This window comes from Salmo salar, chromosome 21 (assembly GCF_965601325.2).
Source record: "Salmo salar chromosome 21, fSalSal1, whole genome shotgun sequence".
Taxonomy (NCBI): domain Eukaryota; kingdom Metazoa; phylum Chordata; class Actinopteri; order Salmoniformes; family Salmonidae; genus Salmo; species Salmo salar.
Window position 1 is genome coordinate 15,506,563 of NC_138311.1, and position 25,741 is coordinate 15,532,303.

At 44.4% G+C, this 25,741-nt stretch overlaps 1 protein-coding gene across 6 annotated transcripts in view; it reads left to right on the forward strand.

The window, feature by feature from the left end:
* Nucleotides 1–25,741, forward strand: part of LOC106581811 (protein TANC1) — a 193,293-nt gene that overhangs the window by 17,148 nt on the left and 150,404 nt on the right. For all 6 annotated transcript variants that reach the window (XM_014164164.3, XM_014164167.3, XM_014164166.3 and 3 more), the window contains exon 2: nt 20,779–20,871. In XM_014164164.3, the coding sequence (XP_014019639.3) occupies nt 20,811–20,871 (61 nt within the window). In that variant the 5' untranslated portion in view covers nt 20,779–20,810. The remainder of the gene's footprint in view (nt 1–20,778; nt 20,872–25,741) is intronic.

Here is a 25,741-nt window from a genome sequence, read left to right on the forward strand (position 1 = left end):
CCGATTTACTATTAGAAAAGTTTGATTACCTTTGGTGTTCTTCGTCAGAATGCACTCCCAGGACTTCTACTTCAATAACAAATGTTGGTTTGGTCCCAAATAATCCATAGTTATATCCAAACAGCGGCGTTTTGTTTGTGCGTTCAAGACACTATCCGAAAGGGTAAAGAAAGGTGACGAGCACGACGCATTTCGTGACAAAAAAATTCTAAATATTCCATTACCGTACTTCGAAGCATGTCAACCGCTGTTTAAAATCAATTTTTATGCCATTTTTCTCGTAAAAAAGCGATAATATTCCGATCGGGAATCTGCGTTTAGGTAAAAAGACGAAAGAAAATAAAGCACGGGGTCGACTTGTGCACGCGCCTAAGCCCATTGTCCTCTGATTGGCCACTTGCCAAAAGCGCAAATGTCTTTCAGCCTGGGGCTGCCTCGATATCATTCAGCTTTTTCCCGGGCTCTGAGAGCCTATGGGAGCCGTAGGAAGTGTCACGTTACAGCAAAGATCCTCAGTCTTCAATAAACAGAGCCCAGAAGAACAAGATCTTGTCAGAGAGGGCACTTCCTGTAAGGAATCTTCTCAGGTTTTTGCCTGCCATATCAGTTCTGTTATACTCACAGACACCATTCAAACAGTTTTAGAAACTTTAATGTGTTTTCTATCCAAAGCCAATAATTATATGCATATTGTAGTTACTGGGCAGGAGTAGTAACCAGATTAAATCGGGTACGTTTTTTATCCGGCCGTGTCAATACTGCCCCCTACCCCCAACAGGTTAATATGTTAAAATGCTATATACAGCATCCTATGTACATAAGTGGACATTGTAAAGGGCTATATTTTTATAATAAAACAATGGCCGGTTTGTGTCGCAGTTACAAGTTGTTTTGTAAAAACAAATAGGTTATGTGTGGCCCGCGAATTTGTTGTTTTTTCAGTATGGCCCATACTCTTTTTGATTTTGACACCCCTGTGCCAGCATATCTATTTATGTAGCTAGCTATTTATTTAGCAAGCTAAAAACACAGAGCCTAACGTTAGTTAGTTAGCTGCTGGGAGGATGTCATGTCATTGGAGGAGTGGGTGAGTGACCGACTTTTTCACCTCATATCGTTTTTCGGTGGCTACAGCTAGAGATGCCTGTGTCATTTGTTTAGCTAGCAAGAAGTGTGAATCGCTTAGCTAGCTAGCTAGCTAGATATGCTGAACTTGAATGACTGTTATCCACACTTAGCATGTCTCTTAGTTGTCAGTCAAATGTATTTGGGATCGATCAAATGGGCGGGCGAGCAGGCAGGCAAGTAAGTTCCCATTCAGTTGTCAAAACGTGGATTGGGACAAGCATGCATTGGCAGGCAAGCTGCAGAAGGACAAGCAGGCTAATATTCCACATCATTTCAGTGCAATTCTGACAGCCAACTAGCTTAACAAGTTTGAGAGGGTTTGTCCACTTTCAAATTGTACAGGAATAAAATAGTTGTATTGTAAATCTCAGCCAGCCAAATACACCCTCCTCCCTCTCATATGGTTAGAGAGCACAACACTGGCTGTGGTTAAATGTTTGGAGCCAGGATGTGAATGAATCATAGTGGAGTTTGACTGGTGGACTGGTTGTGTAAAAAAGGGTTGCTCATTGCCATTTCCTCATTTCATAACATAGGCATAGAATGTGAAGAGCAGACAGACTGCAGCCCATTCTTCCATACCTGCCACTTCATTTCCTCTTCCAGGGCTTAGGATTGTGTTGTTCACTTCTCAATGTTTCAGTGAGCTTTGAATTCAGCAAAGCCTTAGAATGGACAGTAATATAACAGCCATTATCTTTAACCTGTCAAATATAGGCTGGAAATGTTAATTTGCCCAATCTCCCCCAAATTAAAATTCATTTCATAGGGGCATTCTTTACTGTTATTGGCAAAGTGTCCATTTTCTCAGATGACAGAAAGGTCAGAGCCTGCCTGGTGTGAATTTTGACTGTCACTATGACAGCAGCTGCGGGGCGAATTTAGAGGAATCATTCATGTAGAGTCAGTGGATGAAAAGGCCGGGTCGATGGCCGTTAACAGGAAAGTAGTATATAGAAAACTGACCTCAGGCTGCAGGGGAAGTCATGCTGAAGGTTGCTCTCTTCATTGTCTGCCATCTCACAGAGCACAAAGCAGCTCCACACTCAACCAGGCCTGTGTGTCAATGGCACCAGCCCCGAAGGCAGTCAGGAAAACAATCCCACTTCCATACTATATATATAGTCCAGCTTCTCTGATGACCATCTTATAGATGGCCCTGGGTTTCCGTTAGGAAAATGCGGTGCCGGACAACGTGACCGGGAAGATTTAAATTTACCGGCCATTTGTTACTCGTTTCAGGAAACTAGGCGTATGCCACGGGTCACTACTTCACAGGAGAGCCATTTAAACTTCAACTTTTCTTTTTTAAATAAAAATACTTTTTTGGGCAGAAATGCCTTCTGGAACATGTGAACTTTCATGTACCTTAATAACAGACTTGTGTGCCATCTGTAAATACAAATAAAATAGTTAAATTATGAGCCTAGTTGGTTTAGCAACTTTCCCACTAGCCATGATTGGCTGAGATAATGAGTGGGCTGGACATGCCGTGAGATGATTTTCAGATTGGTCTGCCATATAGCACACTTTTGTCTATTTGAGCTGGTCAGTATGTGTTGGTAATCCTGTCTACACATACTGTAGAACTGTATAAGTGTTGCTCTCCACTTTCTGGAGGACCGAGTTTTGAAATCAGTGCAATTAGATTATGATAGCTAAGGAGATGGAGAAAACACCTGTCTCCGGATTACAACTTCAAACTAAGGGCAACCATGGCATCCGTGACAGGGACAGGCGTCCATCCATGATGTACAGTGAGCGAAAAAAGTATTTGATCCCCTGCTGATTTTGTACGTTTGCCCACTGACAAAGAAATGATCAGTCTATAATTTTAATGGTAGGTTTATTTGAACAGTGAGAGACAGAATAACAACAAAAAAATCCTGAAAAACGCATGCCAAAAATGTTATAAATTGATTTTCATTTTAATGAGGGAAATAAGTATTTGACCCCCTCTCAATCAGAAAGATTTCTGGCTCCCAGGTGTCTTTTATACAGGTAACGAGCTGGGATTAGGAGCACATTCTTAACTTCTCTAGGGCCGGCGGGACGAAATCGTCCCACCTACGTAACAGCCAGTGGAATCCTGTGGCGCGTTATTCAAATACCTTAGAAATGCTATTACTTCAATTTCTCAAACATATGACTATTTTACACCATTTTAAAGACAAGACTCTCGTTAATCTAACCACACTGTCCGATTTCAAAAAGGCTTTACAACGAAAGCAAAACATTACATTATGTCAGCAGAGTACCCAGCCAGAAATAATCAGACACCCATTTTTCAAGCTAGCATATAATGTCACAAAAACCCAGAAGACAGCTAAATGCAGCACTAACCTTTGATGATCTTCATCAGATGACACACCTAGGACATTATGTTATACAATACATGCATGTTTTGTTCAATCAAGTTCATATTTATATCAAAAACCAGCTTTTTACATTAGCATGTGACGTTCAGAACTAGCATACCCCCCGCAAACTTCCGGTGAATTTACTAAATTACTCACGATAAACGTTCACAAAAAGCATAACAATTATTTTAAGAATTATAGATTCAGAACTCCTCTATGCACTTGATATGTCCGATTTTAAAATAGCTTTTCGGTGAAAGCACATTTTGCAATATTCTCAGTAGATAGCCCGGCATCACAGGGCTACCTATTTAGACACCCAGCAAATTTAGCACTCACCAAAGTCAGATTTACTATAAGAAATTTTTTATTACCTTTGGTGTTCTTCGTCAGAATGCACTCCCAGGACTTCTACTTCAATAACAAATGTTGGTTTGGTCCCAAATAATCCATAGTTATATCCAAATAGCGGCATTTTGTTCGTGCGTTCAAGACACTATCCGAACGGGTAAATAAGGGTTACAAGCATGGCGCATTTCGTGGCAAAAAAATTCTAAATATTCCATTACCGTACTTCGAAGCATGTCAACCGCTGTTTAAAATCCATTTTTATGCCATTTTTCTCGTAAAAAAGCGATAATATTCCGACCGGGAATCTGCATTTAGGTAAAAAGACGAAAGAAAATAAAGCATGGGGTCGACTCAGGCACGCGCCTAAGCCCATAGTACTCTGATCGGCCACTTGCCAAAAGCGATAATGTGTTTCAGCCAGAGGCTGCCTCGATATCGTTCAGCTTTTTCCCGGGCTCTGAGAGCCTATGGGAGCCGTAGGAAGTGTCACGTTAGAGCAAAGATCCTCAGTCTTCAATAAAAAGAGCCCAGATGAACAACAACTTGTCAGACAGGCCACTTCCCATATAGAATCCTCTCAGGTTTTTGCCTGCCATATGAGTTCTGTTATACTCACAGACACCATTCAAACAGTTTTAGAAACTTTAGGGTGTTTTCTATCCAAAGCCAATAATTATATGCATATTCTAGTTACTGGGCAGGAGTAGTAACCAGATTAAATCGGGTACGTTTTTTATCCGGCCGTGTCAATACTGCCCCCTACCCCCAACAGGTTAACCTGCTATGGATAGGGGGCAGTATTTTCACGGCCTGATAAAAAACGCACCCCTTTTTAATCTGGTTATTACTCCTGCCCAGAAACTAGAATATACATATAATTAGTAGCTTTGGATAGAAAACACTCCAAAGTTTCTAAAACTGTTTGAATGGTGTCTGTGAGTATAACAGAACTCAAATGGCAGGCCAAAACCTGAGAAGATTCTGTACAGGAAGTACCCTGTCTGACCATTTCTTGGCCTTCTTTGTCATCTCTATCCAAAACAAAGGATCTCTGCTGTAACGTGACACTTTCTAAGGCTCCCATAGGCTCTCAGAAGGCGCCAGAACGTTGAATGATTACTCTGCAGTTACTGGCTGAAAAACAGTAGCGCATTTGGTAAGTGGTCGATCTGAGAACAATGAGACGGGTGCGTGCGTGCACGTGAAGAGTCCATTTTAGATTTTGAGTCTTTGAATGGAAAGGACGTCTCCCGGTCCGAATATTATCGCTTTTTTACGAGAAAAATCGCATGAAAATTGATTTTAAACAGCGTTTGACATGCTTCGACGTACGGTAATGGAATATTTTGAAATTTTTTGTCACGATACGCGTCCGCGCATCACCCTTCGTTACCCTTCGGATAGTGTCTTGAACGCACGAACCAAACGCCGCTATTTGGATATAACTATGGATTATTTGGAACCAAACCAACATTTGTTGTTGAAGTAGAAGTCCTGGGAGTGCATTCTGTCGAAGAACAGCAAAGGTAATCCAATTTTTCTTATAGTAAATCTGAGTTTGGTGAGTACCAAACTTGGTTGGTGTCAAATTAGCTAGCCTGTGATGGCGAGCTATCTACTCAGAATATTGCAAAATGTGCTTTCACCGAAAAGCTATTTTAAAATCGGACACCGCGATTGCATAAAGGAGTTCTGTATCTATAATTCTTAAAATAATTGTTATGTTTTTTTGTGAACGTTTATCGTGAGTAATTTAGTAAATTCACCGGAAGTGTTCGGTGGGAATGCTAGTTCTGAACGTCACATGCTAATGTAAAAAGCTGGTTTTTGATATAAATATGTACTTGATTGAACAAAACATGCATGTATTGTATAACATAATGTCTTAGGGGTGTCATCTGATGAAGATCATCAAAGGTTAGTGCTGCATATAGCTGTGGTTTTGTTTTTTGTGACATTATATGCTAGCTTGAAAAATGGGTGTCTGATTATTTCTGGCTGGGTACTCTCCTGATATAATCTAATGTTTTGCTTTCGTTGTAAAGCCTTTTTGAAATCGGACAGTGTGGTTAGATAAAGGAGAGTCTTGTCTTTAAAATGGTGTAAAATAGTAATATGTTTGAAAAATTTACGTTTTCGGATTTTCGAGGAGTTTGTATTTCGCGCCACGCCCTATCATTGGATATTGGAGTGGTGTTCCGCTAGCGGAACGTCTAGATGTAAGAGGTTAAAGGGAGTGCTCCTAATCTCAGTTTGTTACCTGTATAAAAGACACCTGTCCACAGAAGCAATCAATCAATCAGATTCCAAACTCTCCACCATGGCCAAGATCAAGACCAAAGAGCTCTCCAAGGATGTCAGGGACAAGATTGTAGACCTACAAAAGGCTGGAATGGGCTACAAGACCATCGCCAAGAAGCTTTGTGAGAAGGTGACAAGAGTTGGTGCGATTATTCGCAAATGGAAGAAACACCAAAGAACTGTCAATCTCCCTCGGCCTGGGGCTCCATGCAAGATCTCAGCTCGTGGAGTTGCAATGATCATGAGAACGGTGAGGAATCACCGCATCAACGATGGACGGGGCCATGTACCATCAAATCTTGGGTGAGAACCTCCTTCCCTCAGCCAGGGCATTGAAAATGGGTCGTGGATGGGTATTCCAGCATGACAATGACCCAAAACACACGGGCAAGGCAACAAAGGAGTGGCTCAAGAAGAAGCACATTAAGGTCCTGGAGTGGCCTAGCCAGTCTCCAGACCTTAATCCCATAGAAAATCTGTGGAGGGAGCTGAAGGTTCGAGTTGCCAAACGTCAGCCTCGAAACCTTAATGACTTGGAGAAGATCTGCAAAGAGGAGTGGGACAAAATCCCTCCTGAGATGTGTGCAAACCTGGTGGCCAACTACAAGAAACGTCTGACCTCTGTGATTGCCAACAAGGGTTTTGCCACCAAGTACTAAGTCATGTTTTGCAGAGGGGTCAAATACTTATTTCCCTCATTAAAATGTAAATAATTGAATAACATTTTTGACATGCGGTTTTCTGGATTTTTTTGTTGTTATTCTGTCTCTCATTGTTCAAATAAACCTACCATTAAAATGATAGACTGATCATTTCTTTGTCAGTGGGCAAACGTACAAAATTAGCAGGGGATCAAATACTTTTTTCCCTCACTGAATATGGCTAAGAAAAACTAGCTATCTCCATTTTAAGATGTTACCCGACAGAAAATCTTCATTTCAAGTTAAAGTGTAATTTTAGCTGGCTAGCTAATGTTAGCTGGCTGGCTGGTTCGCTAGATAACATTACATCTATGATCTTATTATTTGTCCCAGAACATGCAATGAAGCAGAAAATAAAATGTCATTTTAAAATATTTGCCAAAATGCAATTTGCTGGGAAACAAACACCCTTGTAAACAGCACACCTGATGCGAGCGGTTCCATATTTGACGGCGATGAAGGTCGCTGAAATTTAGAAAGAGGAGGAATCTAAAGATGCAACAACTAGCATGGGTTGCTAATATGAGTAGGATTGTGCCTTTGGCTTCTGGGCAACGAAAGAGAAACCTCTTCCATTTTTACAATATTTGGATCTATCTGGGCTTGGAGCATACGTGAATGTGAATTCCAACTCCCTATTTGTATTTGACTGGTAGTCCCTGGGAATCACTGCGATACATAGCTGTGGCTATGGCTCTGGGGAGAGTGCTTGCTTTGTGGTGCCTCAGAATTTTTTTTGAATATTGAGTGTCTACCCCTCTATTCAGTGTGTGTCCACAAAGACCTGACAGCCACAGTAGGTCTTTGGCAATGCTGCTTTGATAGAGGCCCTTTTCAGGGGCTCTGCCTAAAGGAGATAATACCCCAACTTAAACTCTATGAGTTGGTTGGTGGTCAACTCACTTATCAAACTGTGGGTTAGATAAATCTTGGTCCCTGGCCATGTTCTATGATGCATCCATGTATGCTCTGTTTTGAAGTTTTTCTTAAAGGTCACCATTATTTTCCTACCTAAAACGTATCAGTTTTTGATGTTGATTTTGTCCCTTTGTTCTCGTAAGAGGCACACGTTGATTTCATTAACTACTTAGGATCATATGTCAGAGGGAGATCTAAGGACACAGAATAGCCTGTATCCTAACTCTTACTCTCTACCTTTAAGCCCAGGCAGTCTGCCCTTTAGATAATAATAGAACTCTGCATGCCTCAGAAATCCATCCCCTTCAAAAGTTAGGCCGAATGGCAATCAAGCTTAGAGCAAAGTTAAGTATCTAGGAGTAGCATCCCCTCCATCAGTTAATGTTAGTGTGGATCCACCTGGCTCTGAGCTAGGCTACAGTACAAAGGGATGTGTGGAATACAGTGATTGTAAAAATGTGCAGCCCATTTTCTTCTGAGTGCCGGTCTTGTTGTAATCGCCGGCCGTGTCCAATGAGTTGATTGGATCAGTGTAATAAGAATCATGTGCGTTCGTATACATTCATAATGTGCTTCTCTGAGACAATATCCTGTTATTGTGCCATAACATAATCATAACATTGGAATGAGGTTAACTGAATTCATTACCTTGTCAATAGGCAATCTTTTGAAACATCTTAATAACACTTGGCTGCACTAGTATGGACAACACAGCAAAGTTTATGAATAGCCTACTGCCAGTGCAATTTTTCCTCATTTCATGTACCTCTATACCAAGTTCTCCATTAAATTGTAAAAAGGGGGCATGGTACCATGGAAATACAGTCTATACAGTCTATACAGTGTCTTCGTAAAGTATTCAGACCCCTTGACTTTTTCCACATTGTGTTGCGTTTTTTAAATGTTATTTATTTATCCTTTATTTAGCTTGGCAAGTCAGTTATGAACAAAGTCTTATTTACAATGACAGCCTAGGAACAGTGGGTTAACTGCCTTGTTCACGGACACAACGACAGATTTTTACCTTGTCAGCTCGGGGATTCAATCTAGCAACCTTTCAGTTACTGGCCCAATGCTCTAACCTTTAGGCTATCTGCCGCCAAGTGCTATTCCAAATTCCATTGCATTACAGCCTTATTCTAAAATTGATTAAATAAATACAAATCCTCAGTAATCTAAACAGAATACCCCATAATGACAAAGTGAAAACAGGTTTTTAGAAATGTTTGCAAATGTATTAAAAATAAAAACAGAAATACGTAAGTATTCAGATCCTTCTCTATTAGACTCAAAATTGATCATTGATCATCCATGAGATGTTTTTACAACTTGATTGGAGTCCACCTGTGGTAAATTCCATTGATTAGACATTATTTGGAAAGGCACACACGTCTATATAAGGTCTCACGGTTGACAGTGCATGTCAGAGCAAAAACCAAGCCATGAGTTTGAAGGAATTGTCCGTAGCGCTCTGAGACAGCATTGTGTCAAGGCGTAGATCTGGGGAAGGGTTCCAAAACATTTCTGCAGCATTGAAGGTACCCAAGAACAAAATTCTTAAATGGAAGAAGTTTGGAGCCACCAAGACTCTTCCTAGACTTGGCCGCCCGGCCAAACTGAGCAATCGGGGGAGAAGGACCAAGAACCTAATTGTCACTCTGACAGAGCTCTAGAGTTCCTCTGTGGAGTTGGGAGAACCTTCCAGAAGGACAACCCTCTCTGCAGCTGAACGGAGCAAAGTACAGAGAGATCCTTGATGAAAACCTTCTCCAGAGCGCTAAGGACCTCAGACTGGGGCGAAAATTCACCTTCCAACAGGACAAGGACCCTAAGCACACAGCGAAGACAATGTGGGAGTGGCTTCGGGACAAGCCTCTGAATGTCCTTGAGTGGCCCAGCCAGAGCCCGGACTTGAACCCGATCGAACATTTCTGGAGAGACTTGAAAATAGCTGTGCAGCAGCACTCCCCATCCAACCTGACAGAGCTTGAGAGGATCTGCAGAGAGAAATAGGAGAAACTCCCCAAATACAGTTGTGCCAAGCTTGTAGAGTCATAATCAAGAAGACTCGAGGCTGTCATGGCTGCCAAAGGTGCAAAGTACTGACTATAGCATCTGAATAGTTATGTAAATGTGATATTTCAGTTTTGGTTTTTAATACAAATGCAAACATTTCTAAAAATCAGTTTTTGCTTGTCGTTATGGGGTATTGTGTGTAGATTGATGATGGGGGAAAAAAAACGATTTAATACATTTTAGAATGAGGCTGTAACGTAACTAAATGTGGAAAAAGTCAAGGGGTCTGAATACTTTCCCGAATGCACTGTAAGTCAACAGGTTACATACATAGGCCAAAGTAAATATCATTAGAGAGTGAAGACCGAACCAGTATTGAGTGTACACTGTGTGGGGTTAACAGCCAGAAGTCTGTTGGTTTGGCCCTTACAATATCAGGAAGGCATTCCTCATTTCCTTTTAGTTAAACTAGGGCTTGTTTATTGTTCCTGCAGAGATGAGCAGTAAGCTCCCACACAGCAGCAGGCCTAGAGGTTGGAGAAGGGAGGAAGGGAGGGAGTCTAGGCCCATAGAGATGGAAGGCAGGCATCCTCCGTAATGTTCTCCCACTCTAGTGAAACCTGCTGCTCCGAATCACACTGCACAATATGGGACCAAGAGTAGTTTACCATAGTACTGCACTCTACTGTGGTGCTGTGAATCACAACAGTAGAGCTACAGTGCATTCAGAAAGTATTCAGACCCCTTCCCCTTTTCCACATTTTGTTACGTTACAGCCTTAATCTAAATTGATTACATATTTTTCCTCATCAATCTACACACTATACCCCATAATGAAAAAGCAAAAACAGTTTTTTGGAAAAAAAAAGAAATGTAAATATCACATTTACATAAGTATTCAGACCCTTTACTCAGTAATTTGTTGAAGCACCTTTGGCAGCGATTACAGCCTCGAGAGCTTGCCTGACAGAGCTTGAGAGGATCTGCAGAGAAGAATGGGAGAAACTCCCCAAATACAGGTGTGCTAAGCTTGTAGCGTCATACCTAAGAAAACTCGAGGCTGTAATCGCTGCCAAAGGTGCTTCAACAAAGTACTGAGTAAAGGGTCTGAATACTTATGTAAATAAGGTATTTCTGTTATTTATTTTTAATTAATTAGCTAAAACAAAAAATTACTGTTTTCACTTTGTCATTATTGGGTATTCTGTGTAGATTGATGAGGGAAAAAAAATATTGAATCCATTTCAGAATAAGGCTGTAACGTAATTTTGGGGGGAAAAAGTTAACCTGTTGGGGCTAGGGGGCAGTATTGACAATTTCGGAAAGAATATGTGCCCATATTAAACTGCCTCCTACTCAAACTCAGTGTATCTATAAAATGGTGTAAAATAGTCATATGTTTGAGAAATTGAAGTTATAACATTTATGAGGTATTTGTATTTCGCGCCACGTGATTCCACTGGCTGTTGACTAGCTTGCGTCCCACCTTGCCCAGGGAGGTTAAGGGGTCTGAATACTTTATGAATGCACTGTAATTGGAACCCTGTCCCTTACTCCATTTGATGCTTTGTGTGTGGAAGGTGGTGGACTGTGTGATCGGCTTAGGCTATTAGAGGTTGGAAGTATTAGGCATCTTAAACATGCCCTTCCTGTTCACAGTTCTACAGCTGCACTATCGAGAACATCCTGACCCGTTGCATTACCGCCTGGTATAGCAACTGCTCGGCATCCAACCGTAAGGCGCTACAGATGGTAGTGCATACGGCCCAGTACATCACTGGGGCCAAGCTTCCTGCCATCCAGGACCTACAGTTGAAATCGGAGTCATTAAAACTAGTTTTTCAACCACCCCACAAATATCTTGTTAACAAACTATAGTTTTGGCATGTTGGTTAGGACATCTACTTTGTGCATGACACAAGTAATTTTTCCAACAATTGTTTACAGACGGATTACTTCACTTATAATTCACTGTATCACAATTCCAGTGGGTCAGAAGTTTACATACACTAAGTTGACTGTGCCTTTAAACAGCTTGGACAATTCCAGAAAATGATGTCATTGCTTTAGAAGCTTCTGATAGGCTAACTGACATCATTTGAGTCAATTAGAGGTGTACCTGTGGATGTATTTCAAGGCCTACCTTCAAACTCAGTGCCTGTTTGCGTGACACCATGGGAAAATCAAAAGAAATCAGCCAAGACCTCAGAAAAAAATGGTGGACCTCCACAAGTTTGGTACATCCTTGGGAGCAATTTCCAAACGCCTGAAGGTACCACATTCATCTGTACAAACAATAATACGCAAGTATAAACACCTTGGGACCATGCAGCCGTCATCTTTCGGATGGGACGTTAAACGGGTGTCCTGACTCGCTGAGGTCATTAAAGATCCCATTGCACTTATCGTAAGAGTAGGGGTGTTAACCCCGGTGTCCTGGCTTAATTCCCAATCTGGCCCTCATACCATCACGGCCACCTAATCATCCCCAGCTTACAATTGGCTCATTCATCCCCCTCCTATCCCCTGAAACTATTCCCCAGGTCGTTGCTGTAAATGACAATGTGTTCTCAGTCAACTTACCTGGTAAAATAACGGTAAAATAAATAAATAAAATAAATGCCGCTGAGGAAGGAGATGCGTTCCGTCTCCTAGAGATGAACGTACTTTGGTGCAAAAAGTGCAAATCACTCCCAGAACAACAGCGAAGGACCTTGTGAAGAAATATCTATATCCACAGTAAAACGAGTCCTATATCGACATAACCTGAAAGGCCGCTCAGCAAGGAAGAAGCCACTGCTCCAAAACCGCCATAAAAAAGCCTGACTACGGTTTGCAACTGCACATGGGGACAATGTGCAGTTGTCCTCTGGTCTGATGAAACAAAAATAGAACTGTTTGCCATAATGACCATCGTTATGTTTGGAGGAAAAAGGGGGATGCTTGCAAGCCAAAGAACACCATCCCAACCGTGAAGCACGGGGTTGGCAGCATCATGTTGTGGGGGTGCTTTGCTGCAGGAGGGACTGGTGCACTTCACAAAATAGATGGCATCATGAGGATGGAAAATTATGTGGATATATTGAAGCAACATCTTAAGACATCAGTCAGGAAGTTAAAGCTTGGTCGCAAATGGGTCTTCCAAATGGACAATGACCCCAAGCATACTTCCAAAGTTGTGGCAAAATGGCTTAAGGACAACAAAGTCAAGGTATTGGAGTGGCCCTCACAAAGCCCTGACCTCAATCCTATAGAACATTTGTGGGCAGAACTGAAAAAGTGTGTGCGAGCAAGGAGGCCTACAAACCTGACTCAGTTACACCAGCTCTGTCAGGAGGAATGGGTCAAAATTCACCCAACTTATTGTGGGATGCTTATGGAAGGCTACCTGAAACGTTTGACACAAGTTAAACAATTTAAAGGCAATGCTACCAAATACTAATTGAGTGTATGTAAACTTCTGACCCACTGGGTTGTGATGAAAGAAATAAATAAAAGCTGAAATAAATCATTCTCTCTCCTATTATTCTGACATTTCACATTCTTAAAATAAAGTGGTGATCCTAACTGACCTAAGACAGGGAATTTTTGCATTAAATGTCAAGAATTGTGAAAAACTGAGTTTAAATGTATTTGGCAAATGTATGTAAATGTGTGTAAACTTCCGACTTCAACTGTATATACTAGGCGGTGTCAGAAGAAGGCCCAAAAAATGGTCAAAGACTCCGGTCACCCAATTCATAGATTGTTCTCTCTGCTACCGCATGGCAAGCGGTACCGGAGCACCAGGCCTAGGTCCATAAGGCTCCTTAACAGCTTCTACCCCCAAACCATAAGACTGCTGAACAATTAATCAAATGGCCACCCAGAATATTTACATTGACACACCCCCCCCTCAACTTTGTTTTTACACTGCTGCTACTGCTGTTTGTTATCTATGCATAGTCGCTTTACCCCTACCTACATGTACAAATTACCTCTACTAACCTGTACCCCCGCACACTGACTCGGTACCATAACCCCTTGTATATACAGTGGGGGAAAAAAGTATTTAGTCAGCCACCAATTGTGCAAGTTCTCCCACTTAAAAAGATGAGAGAGGCCTGTAATTTTCATCATAGGTACACGTCAACTATGACAGACAAAATGAGAAAAAAAATCCAGAAAATCACATTGTAGGATTTTTATTGAATTTATTTGCAAATTATGATGGAAAATAAGTATTTGGTCACCTACAAACAAGCAAGATTTCTGGCTCTCACAGACCTGTAACTTCTTCTTTGAGACGCTCCTCTGTCCTCCACTCATTACCTGTATTAATGGCACCTATTTGAACTTGTTATCAGTATAAAAGACACCTGTCCACAACCTCAAACAGTCACACTCCAAACTCCACTATGGCCAAGACCAAAGAGCTGTCAAAGGACACCAGAAACAAAATTGTAGACCTGCACCAGGCTGGGAAGACTGAATCTGCAATAGGTAAGCAGCTTGGTTTGAAGAAATCAACTGTGGGAGCAATTATTAGGAAATGGAAGACATACAAGACCAATGATAATCTCCCTTGATCTGGGGCTCCACGCAAGATCTTTGACCCTTGGGGTCAAAATGATCACAAGAACGGTGAGCAAAAATCCCAGAAACACACGGGGGGACCTAGTGAATGACCTGCAGAGAGCTGGGACCAAAGTAACAAAGCCTACCATCAATAACACACTATGCCGCCAGGGACTCAAATCCTGCAGTACCAGACGTGTCCCCCTGCTTAAGCCAGTACATGTCCAGGCCCATCTGAAGTTTGCTAGAGAGCATTTGGATGATCCAGAAGAGGATTGGGAGAATGTCATATGGTCAGATGAAACCAAAATATAACTTTTTGGTAAAAACTCAACTCGTCGTGTTTGGAGGACAAAGAATGCTGAGTTGCATCCAAAGAACACCATACCTACTGTGAAGCATGGGGGTGGAAACATCATGCTTTGGGGCTGTTTTTCTGCAAAGGGACCAGGACGACTGCTCCGTGTAAAAGAAAGAATGAATGGGGCCATATATCGTGAGATTTTGAGTGAAAACCTCTTTCCATCAGCAAGGGCATTGAAGATGAAACGTGGCTGGGTCTTTCAGCATGACAATGATCCCAAACACACCGCCCGGGCAACGAAGGAGTGGCTTCATAAGAAGCATTTCAAGGTCCTGGAGTGGCCAAGCCAGTCTCCAGATCTCAAACCCATAGAAAATCTTTGGAGGGAGTTGAAAGTCTGTGTTGCCCAGCGACAGCCCCAAAACATCACTGCTCTAGAGGAGATCTGCATGGCGGAATGGGCCAAAATACCAGCAACAGTGTGTGAAAACCTTGTGAAGACTTACAGAAAACGTTTGACCTGTGTCATTGCCAACAAAGGGTATATAACAAAGTATTGAGATAGACTTTTGTTATTGACCAAATACTTATTTTCCACCATAATTTGCAAATAAATTCATTAAAAATCCTACAATGTGATTTTCTGGATTTTTTTTCTCATTTTGTCTGTCATAGTTGAAGTGTACCTATGATGAAAATTACAGGCCTCTCTCATCTTTTTAAGTGGGAGAACTTGCACAATTGGTGGCTGACTAAATACTTTTTTCCCCCACTGTAGCCTAGTTATTGTTATTTTATTGTATTACTTTTTATTAAAAAATGTACTTTAGTTTATTTAGTAAATATTTTCTTAACTCTATTTCTTGAACTGCATTGTTGGTTAAGAGCTTGTAAGTAAGCGTTTCACAGTAAGGTCTACGCCTATTGTATTCGGGGTGCATGTGACAAAAACATTTGATTTGATCAGAACAGATAGTTGAAATCTGATCACATTGATTTAGTAATCTAATTTGGTGGATGGTTTTATTTGATATATTTAGTGTGGAGACTCAAGGACAGGGTGTGCTATTATCAACCCTGAAGCAATTAGGGTTAAGTGCCTTGCTCAAGGGCACATCGACAGATTTTTCACCATGATCGGGGATTTGAATAAGCGACCTTTCGGGGACTGGCCCAAAGCTCGAACCACAAGGCTACCTGCTGCCCTAAACATGGGTAACGCACCAGGAATAATGACCTAGCTAGAGAAAGCGTTGTCTGTGGACAGTCAGCACACAGACAGACATGGAAACAGATCTGTCTGAAAAAGTGTGACTCTGCAAAGTGCCCCAATGCATCAGGATGACTGTAGTCCTTTGTGACGAATCTCCTGACTGAAGCACTAATCCACTCTTTTGTAGCACCATTATTAGTGGTCTTCCTGTCTTGCAAAAGGGGGATAGAAATGCCACAAGTTAACAATTGCTGAAAATTGCAGAGGACGTACCATAGGACTGAGTGGAATGTTTCCCATTCTCTCTCTCTCTCTCTCTCTCTCTCTCTCTCTCTCTCTCTCTCTCTCTCTCTCTCTCTCTCTCTCTCTCTCTCTCTCTCTCTCTCTCTCTCTCTCTCTCTCTCTCTCTCTCTCTCTCTCTCTCTCTCTCTCTCTCTCTCTGACTATCTATCTGTCTTTGTGAATTATGGATTAAGTCGTCAAAGCACAGTTGTCGGCACTTACACGGTTACATGCACAAATGCGATTATTGTGGATAGTCAGGTTAATATGATAGTTCAGTTAAAACGTTTACATTCTTTGCAAGAAGAACGATTTCCCTAATAAGCCTATTTTCATGGACACATCTGAAATCAAGCTACGATGGGATGTTCTACCACAGTGACCATGTTACTTTTTGTTACTTGGCCTTCTGCCATAATCAGTTCAATATTGAATTATTAGTGTACATGTCAACGTCCTCAATGTGTTGACAGTTCACTGAGGCTCTCATATGTGTCACTATTTAGGTTTCAAGATTCGATTTCTGATGTTTGATGACGAAACATCTTTAGTAGATGCAGGCTTTGTCTTTGTTTACATACACTGAGTATTCCTAATATTGAGTTGCACCCCCCCTTTTGCCCTCAGAACAGCTTCAATTTGTCAGGGCATGGACTCTGGAAGGTGTCGAAAGCGTTCCACAGGGATGCTGGCTCATGTTGACTCCAATGCTTCCCACAGTTGTGTCAAGTTGGCTGGATGTCCTTTGGGTGGTGGACCATTTTTGATACACACAGAAACGTTTGATCGTGAAAAACCCAGCAGCGTTACAGTTCTTGACACAAACCGGTGCACCTGGTACCTAGTACCATACTCCATTCAAAGGCACTTCAATATTTTGTCTTGTCCATTCTCCCTCTGAATAATAAACATACACAGTCCATGTCTCAATTGTCTCAAGGTTTAAAAATCCTTCTTTTACCTGTCTCCTCCTCTTCATCTCGGGGGCTCCCGAGTGGCGCAGTGGTCTAGGTGCTTGAGGTGTCACTACAGACAGTAGAGGTTGACTGATTAATCGGCATGGCTGACTAATTAGGGCCGATTTCAAGTTTTCATAACAATCTGTAATCAGCATTTTTGGACGCCGATTAGGGCCGATTACATTGCACTCCACGAGGAGACTGCATGGCAGGCTGACCACCTGTTACGTGAGTGCAGCAAGGAGCCAAGGTAAGTTGCTAGCTAACATTAAACTTATCTTATAAAAACAATCAATCTTAACATAATCACTAGTTAACTACACATGGTTGATGATATTACTAGTTTATCTAGCTTGTCCTGCATTGCAAATAATCAATGCGGTGCCTGTTAATTTATCATCGAATCACAGCCTACTTCGCCAAACGGGTGATGATTTAACAAAACGCATTCGCGAAAAAAATCACTGTCGTTGCACCAATGTACCTAACCATAAACATCAATGCCTTTCTTAAAATCAATACTCAAGTATATTGTTTTTAACCTGCATATTTAGTTAAAAAAAATTAATGTTAGCAGGCAATATTAACTAGGTAGATCGTGTCACTACGCTTGCGTTCTGTGCAAGCAGAGTCAGGGTATTACAGCAGTTTGGGCCGCCTGGCTCGTTCCGAACTGTGTGAAGACCATTTCTTCCAAACAAAGACCATAATTAATTTGCCAGAATTTTACATAATTATGACATAACATTGAAAGTTGTGCAATGTAACAGCAATATTTAGACTTAGGGATGCCACCCGTTCGATAAAATACGGAACGGTTCCGTATTTCACTGAAAGAATAAACGTTTTGTTTTCTAAATGATGGTTTCCGGATTTTACCATATTAATGACCTAAGGCTCGTATTTCTGTGTGTTTTATTATATTATAATTATGTCTATGATTTGATATTTGATAGAGCAGTCTGACTGAGCGGTGGTAGGCAGCAGCAGGCTCTTAAGCATTCATTCAAACAGCACTTTCCTGCGTTTGCCAGCAGCTCTTCATAATGCTTGAAGCACTGAGCTGTTTATGACTTCAAGCCTATCAACTCCCGAGATTAGGCTGGCAATACTATAGTCCCTATAAGAACATCCAATAGTCAAAGGTATATGAAATACAAATGGTATAGAGAGAAATAGTCCTATAATTCCTATAATAACTACAACCTAAAACTTCTTAACTGGGAATATTGAAGACTCATGTTCAAAGGAACCACCAGCTTTCATATGTTCTCATGTTCTGAGCAAGGAACTTAAACGTTAGCTTTTTTACATGGCACATATTGCACTTTTACTTCTCCAACATTTTGGTTTTGCATTATTTAAACCAAATTGAACATGTTTCATTATTTATTTGAGACTAAATAGATTTTTATTGATGTATTATATTAAGTAAAAATAAAAGTGTCCATTCAGTATTGTTGTAATTGTCATTATTACAAATATATATCAAAAAATCGTCCGATTAATCGGTATCGGCTTTTTTTTGTCCCCCCAATAAGCGGCATCGGTATCGGCGTCGAAAAATCATAATCGGCCGACCTCTAACAGACACCCTGGTTCAAATCCAGGCTGTATCACAACCGGCCGTGATTGGGAGTCCCAGCGTCATCTGGGTTTGGCCATTGGAGGCCGTCATTGTAAATAAGAACCCCCTTTCTACAGAGGGTTCTACATAGAACCCAAAAGGATTCTACCTCGAACCCAAAAGGGTTCTACCTGGAACCAAAAAGGGTTCTCCTCTGGGGACAGCTGAAGAAACCTTTTGGAACTCTTTTTTCTAAGAGTGTAGCTTTCCCCTGGTCAGTCTATGTCATGGAAAGAGCAGGTGTTCTTAATGTTTTGTATACTCAGTGTATAGGCCTAAACACATTACTGAACTGGAATAGAGTTCTAGAACTAGGGCTCTAGAGTCCTTACTGGAATAGAGCTTTAGAGAAAGTGTTTTTTAATACTGTACAGATCTATTTAGGCCAGCTACATTCTTTTCAGATCCACCGTGAACAGGTTTAGCTCTGGGCAGGTGAATGAAATGGCCCTAATGTAATCACAGCAGGAGATGTTTTCTAATGGCCTGTCTTGTAACATGTCATAAGCTGTTTTGCCAGACTGGGAGGTGAAGACTAGGGTTGCGTCCCAATTGTCACCCTATTCAGTGCAATTCTATTGACCAGGGCCCACATGGTATAGGGTGCAGTTTGGGACACAGTAGATTACAGCTGTCACTTTCATTTCAAGAGCCCATGTGCTTCTCAAGTTGTTTATGGTGCTGGGTGTGAGTTGGATGGGGGTGGTACGATTGTCTCCAAACAGGATGTGGTTAGCACAGACCTCCCTGTGCATTACTCTGGGTGGGGTCTAGCCTGTAAGTGATGGACCTTTATTAGTAATCAAGGGTCATGAATGAGTGTTTGAAGGTGAGTGCGCGCTCCCCTTGGCCTCACCAATCCTTTGTCTCTGGTATTGGTGATCTGGCCTTGTCCATTTTGTTCGTCTAGACAGATTTAAGCAAATCCCAGTGTATGCCTACCCAATATGATTTCAGATGGACAATGCAGTCCCATTGTGCCCTGGGAAAAAAAATATTGAATGAAAAGGATTATTTATTATGTCTGTTGTGAAGGACCCTAGGAAGAGTAGGCCTAGCTGTAGCTTCAGTAACAGCTAATGGGGATCCTAATAAAAACTAGATACTCATCCACCCCCATCAGTCAGTCAAAAGAGGGCCAGTGCACACCACCTCATCTGAGGGCTTGGATCAAAGCGTCTCGGTAGACCTCTCCATGCTAATGAAAAACAATCGTTTTTTCCTCCACAGCTCCAGGAGCCAGTGGAGGTCTTAGTGGAGCTTACAACTAAGGGCCCACATTCTGGGTCCTTGTAGCCTGTGTCCTGTGTGCGAAAAGACACCCTTAATTGGCAGGGCCTCCGTTCCCTGTCTCCATGGTGAATAATGTGCTGGTTCTATAAGTAGAGTGCCAAATTCAGCAGCATGTATTCAGCTATTAGGAAGTGAAGAGTGAAGGAAAGCAATTTATGAGGTGTTGACAATAATCATGGTTGCTAATAGTTTGGGCTCTAATTTGGGCTGCATTGCATTGTGTATCAGGTGAGAAAATGGTCAACCAGAAAATGGCCAACCAGAACAGTAGGCTAACATTCCTGTTAGTTACTCAGTAATAGATGTTTGTATAGCATAACAAAAATGCAACTCACCAAGGCCTTTGTACCTAGCTAAATTAGGTCTACTTCAAGTTACCAGCATATGTGCCTCTTGACTCAAGATTCTAAAGAGTCAGCGAATATCCAAGCTTTAGAAATATTGTGAAAAGTGAGCGTGAAGGCCCAAGTTCAGCCACGTAGCATCAATTAGATGTGGAATGTGGAGAATCTGGCAGATTGTTTTCCTGCATAGCAAGAGAGCAGACCTTGTCCGTTCTGTTTAAATATTAGAGCATTCTTTCCCCGGCCGGCCCTCTAGAGATGACCTGCCGGCTTGGGAACGCTGTGGGAAAACTCCCAGCGGAGTGTCAGGAGAGGAGGGTATGAAATGCGGGTTGCGTTATCGTCAGCTTGTAAAGTTTCTGTTGACTCACTCACTCACTCACTCTCTGCCTGTCCTGCTCTCGAAATGGTTGTGTTTTTGCAGGGGGAGAGTGAGAGGATTCCAAGAATCGGATCATGTTCAAGGCAGTGCTGAAGAAGAACAGAGACGGAGGGAAGGGGAGCAAGAAGGAGCCAGGTATGTGGAGTATGGTTGACTGCTGCAAGGTCACTTTGACCATTGTGAAACAACATGTTACCCTCAGGCTGCCTTCACACACAGACCTGCCGCAACTTGTCTCCATTATTTAGATGTTTTAATGGGCATCTATTAATTGTTTAGTCCTACTTTTTATACAGAATGACAAAGGATGTGATTGGAAGTTCGCTGGCGATATACAAAGGGTTTATCATAATAGGCTTACTGTACAATTAGATTTTAAAAAACAGATAAAAATACTCTTTATGGAACAGTGGGGACTGTGAAGCTGTAACGGCTTGTCTGTGGTGTGGAGGAAAGAAGCGCAGGAAGCAGCGAACACTGTGTGGTAATTTTAATAAACCACGTGTACAAAATAAAAGGTTTCCCAACAACAGGGAAAAACACAATCGACAAGCACAGTCGAACAAACCTCAGTCGACACACAGAAGGACAATCCCGCACAATAGAGAGCGGGCCAGCTGAACTAAATAGCCCTCTTAATTGACTAACTCAGGGCAGGTGAGACAACATAAAAAAAGGGAAAAACAAAAAGGGAATCGGTGGTAGCTAATAGGCCGGTGACGACGACCGCCGAGCGCCACCCGAGCAGGAGGGGGCGCCATCGTCGGTAGGAATCGTGACAGTACCCCCCTCCTGACGTGCGGCTCCTGCAGCGCGCCGACACCGGCCTCGAGGCCGACCCGGAGGACGAGGCGCAGGGCGATCCGGACGGAGGCGGTGGAACTCCTTCAACATGGATGGGTCCAAGACGTCCTCCGCCGGCACCCAGCACCTCTCCTCCGGACCGTACCCCTCCCAGTCCACGAGGTACTGCAGGCCCCCCGCCCGGCATCTCGAGTCCAGAATGGCCCTTACGCTGTACGCCGGGGACCCCCCGATGTCCAGGGGGGGTGGAGGGACCTCCGGTACCTCATCTTCTTGTAGGGGACCAGCCACCACCGGCCTGAGGAGAGACACATGAAACGAGGGGTTAATACGGTAATAGGAAGGGAGTTGCAACCGATAACACACCTCGTTTATCCTCCTCAGGACTTTGAAGGCCCCCACACACTGCGGCCCCAGCTTCCGGCAGGGCACGCGGAGGGACAGGTTCCGGGTCGAGAGCCAGACCCTGTCACCCGATGCGAACACCGGCGCCTCACTGCGGTGGCGGTCAGCACTCCTTTTCTGCCTAGCACTGGCCTCCTTCAGTGAGCCTCGGTCTGGCTCTGGTGCCATGGGGCCAGGACCGGCTGGTACCCTAACACACACTGGAAGGGTGACATGTTAGTAGAGGAGTGGCGAAGTGAGTTCTGGGCTAACTCTGCCCAGGGAATATACCTCGCCCACTCCCCTGGCCGGTCCCGGCAATACGACCTCAGGAACCTGCCCACCTCCTGGTTCACCCTCTCCGCCTGCCCATTGCTCTCGGGGTGATAACCGGAGGTTAAACTGACCGAGACCCCCAGCTGCTCCATAAACGCCTTCCAGACCCTGGATGTGAACTGGGAACCCCGATCAGAGACAATATCCTCCGGCACCCCGTAGTGCCGGAAGACGTGGGTAAATAGGGCCTCCGCAGTCTGCAGGGCCGTAGGGAGACCGGGCAAGGGGAGGAGACGGCAGGACTTAGAAAACCGATCCACAACCACCAGAATCGCAGTGTTCCCCTGAGAGGGGGGAAGATCTGTCAGGAAGTCGATAGACAGGTGCGACCATGGCCGTTGCGGAACGGGGAGGGGCTGTAACTTCCCTCTCGGTAAATGCCTAGGAGCCTTACTCTGGGCACACACCGAACAGGAAGAGACATATGACCTCACGTCCTTAGCCAAGGTGGGCCACCAATACTTCCCCCTTAGACTCCGCACTGTCCTCTCTACACCAGGATGACCCGCCGCAGGTAGCGTGTGCGCCCACCGAATCAACCGATCGCGAACATCGAGCGGCACATACATGCGCCCCACGGGCACCTGCGCAGGCGCAGGTTCCAACACCAGTGCCCGCTCGATGTCCGCGTCCACCTCCCACACCACTGGTGCCACCAGCCTAGATGCTGGAATGATGGGAGTTGGATCGATGGGTCGGTCATCCGTGTCATACAGACGGGACAGCGCGTCGGCTTTAGTATTAAGGGAACCCGGTCTATATGAGATGGTGAACCTAAACAGGGCGAAGAACATGGCCCACCTTGCCTGACGTGGATTCAGTCTCCTCGCTGCCCGGATGTACTCCAGGTTTCGGTGGTCGGTCCAGATGAGAAAGGGGTGCTTAGCCCCCTCAAGCCAGTGTCGCCACACCCTCAAGGCTTTGACTACCGCTAGCAACTCCCTGTCCCCCACATCGTAGTTACGCTCCGCCGAACTGAGCTTCCCTGAGAAGAAAGCGCAGGGGCGGAGTTTCGGTGGCGCACCCGAGCGCTGTGATAGCACGGCACCCACCCCAGTCTCGGATGCGTCCACCTCTACTACGAACGCTAAAGACGGGTCCGGGTGCGCCAACACGGGCGCGTCGGTGAACAGTGTCTTCAACTTCTTGAAGGCTCCGTCCGCCTCCGTCGACCATCTCAAACGCGCCGGCCCCCCCTTCAGCAGTGAGGTAATGGGAGCCGCTACCTGGCCAAACCCCCGGATAAACCTCCGGTAGTAGTTGGCAAAGCCCAAGAACCGCTGCACTTCCTTCACCGTGGTTGGAGTCGGCCAATTACGCATGGCCTTAACGCGGTCACACGCCATCACCACCCCCGTGGTGGAAATGCGATAACCCAGAAAGGAGACGGCTCGTTTGAAAAACTCACACTTCTCAGCCTTAACGTATAGGTCATGCTCCAGCAGTCTACCAAGCACCTTGCGCACCAGGGACACATGCGCGGAGCGGGTGGCGGAATTTATCAGAATGTCATCGATATAGACAATCACGCCCTGCCCGTGCAGGTCCCTGAGAATCTCGTCAACAAAGGATTGAAAGACGGCTGGAGCATTTTTCAACCCATACGGCATGACGAGGTACTCATAATGGCCTGATGTGGTACTAAAGGCGGTTTTCCACCCATCTCCCTTCTTGATACGCACCAGGTTATACGCGCTCCTGAGATCCAATTTTGTGAAGAACTGTGCTCCGTGAAATGATTCCACCGCCGTAGCGATAAGAGGTAGTGGGTAACTAAACCCCACCGTGATCGCTTTTAGACCTCTATAATCAATGCACGGACGCAGACCTCCCTCCTTTTTCTTCACAAAAAAGAAACTCGAGGAAGCGGGTGAAATGGAGGGCCGAATGTACCCCTGTCCCAAGGATTCCGTGACGTATGTCTCCATAGCCGCCGTCTCCTCTTGTGACAAGGGGTACACGTGACTCCTGGGAAGCGCAGCGTTAACCTGGAGATCTATCGCACAATCCCCTTGTCGATGAGGTGGTAATTTAGTCGCTCTCTTTTTACAAAAAGCGATCGCCAAATCGGCGTATTCAGGGGGAATGCGCACGGTGGACACCTGGTCTGGACTCTCCACCGACGTGGCACCTATGGAAACTCCTAGACACCTCCCTGAACACTCCTCCGACCACCCCTGGAGAACCCCCTGTTTCCATGAAATGAGGGGATTGTGACCAGCCAGCCAGGGGACCCCCAGCACCACCGGAAACGCAGGTGAATCAATAAGAAAAAAGTTAATGCTTTTCTTATGATTCCCCAGCGTTACCATGTCCAGCGGCACCGTAGACTCCCTGACTAGCCCTGACCCTAGTGGTCGGCTATCTAAGGAGTGCACGGGGAAGGGGGGGATCTATCGGCACCCGTGGAATGCCCAGCTTAATGGCAAGTCCACGGTCCATAAAGTTCCCAGCTGCGCCTGAATCGACTAGCGCCCTATGCTGGGAAGAGGGAAAAAATTTTGAAAATGAAACAGGCAAAAATACATGACCAACAGGGGGTTCTGGGCGAGTCTGGTGCTGACTCACCTGAGGTGACCGAGAAGTGTTCTGCCTGCCTTCTCGACTCCCAGACTGGCTCCTCCAGCACCGGTCGGCCGTGTGTCCTCTCCGACCACAGCTGGTGCAGGAGGAGCCACCTCCTCCGGTGCCCCTTGGCACGGCCCCCCCTACCTCCATAGGAGCTCGGCCCGTCAGGCAGGAAACGAGGGCACTCACGCTCTCCTCTCCTGTAGGGGCAGGTCTGACGGTGGCCAGGTACAACTCTAACTGGAGAAGAAACCCCTTGCACCCAGCCGCCGTCCCATCATACTCCCTCGGGAGTGCCAGGCGAAGCGCGCCAGAGCCAGACGTCGTAGGAGGAGGAGATGGTTGTATCGGGGGGGGGGTGTAGGTGGAGAGAGGATACCACTCCTCTCCCATCGGTCCATCCTCTCCATCATCTGGTCCATGGCGGATCCGATGCGATGCAGGACCGATGTATTTTGTAGGACACGTTCCTCCATCGAGGGTAGTGGAGTGCCCGCTGCTCCCGCTGATTCCATGCTCTTTGTGGTGCGGGATTCTGTAACGGCTTGTCTGTGGTGTGGAGGAAAGAAGCGCAGGAAGCAGCGAACACTGTGTGGTAATTTTAATAAACCACGTGTACAAAATAAAAGGTTTCCCAACAACAGGGAAAAACACAATCGACAAGCACAGTCGAACAAACCTCAGTCGACACACAGAAGGACAATCCCGCACAATAGAGAGCGGGCCAGCTGAACTAAATAGCCCTCTTAATTGACTAACTCAGGGCAGGTGAGACAACATAAAAAAAGGGAAAAACAAAAAGGGAATCGGTGGTAGCTAATAGGCCGGTGACGACGACCGCCGAGTGCCACCCGAGCAGGAGGGGGCGCCATCGTCGGTAGGAATCGTGACAGAAGCAATGCAAGCATAGGCA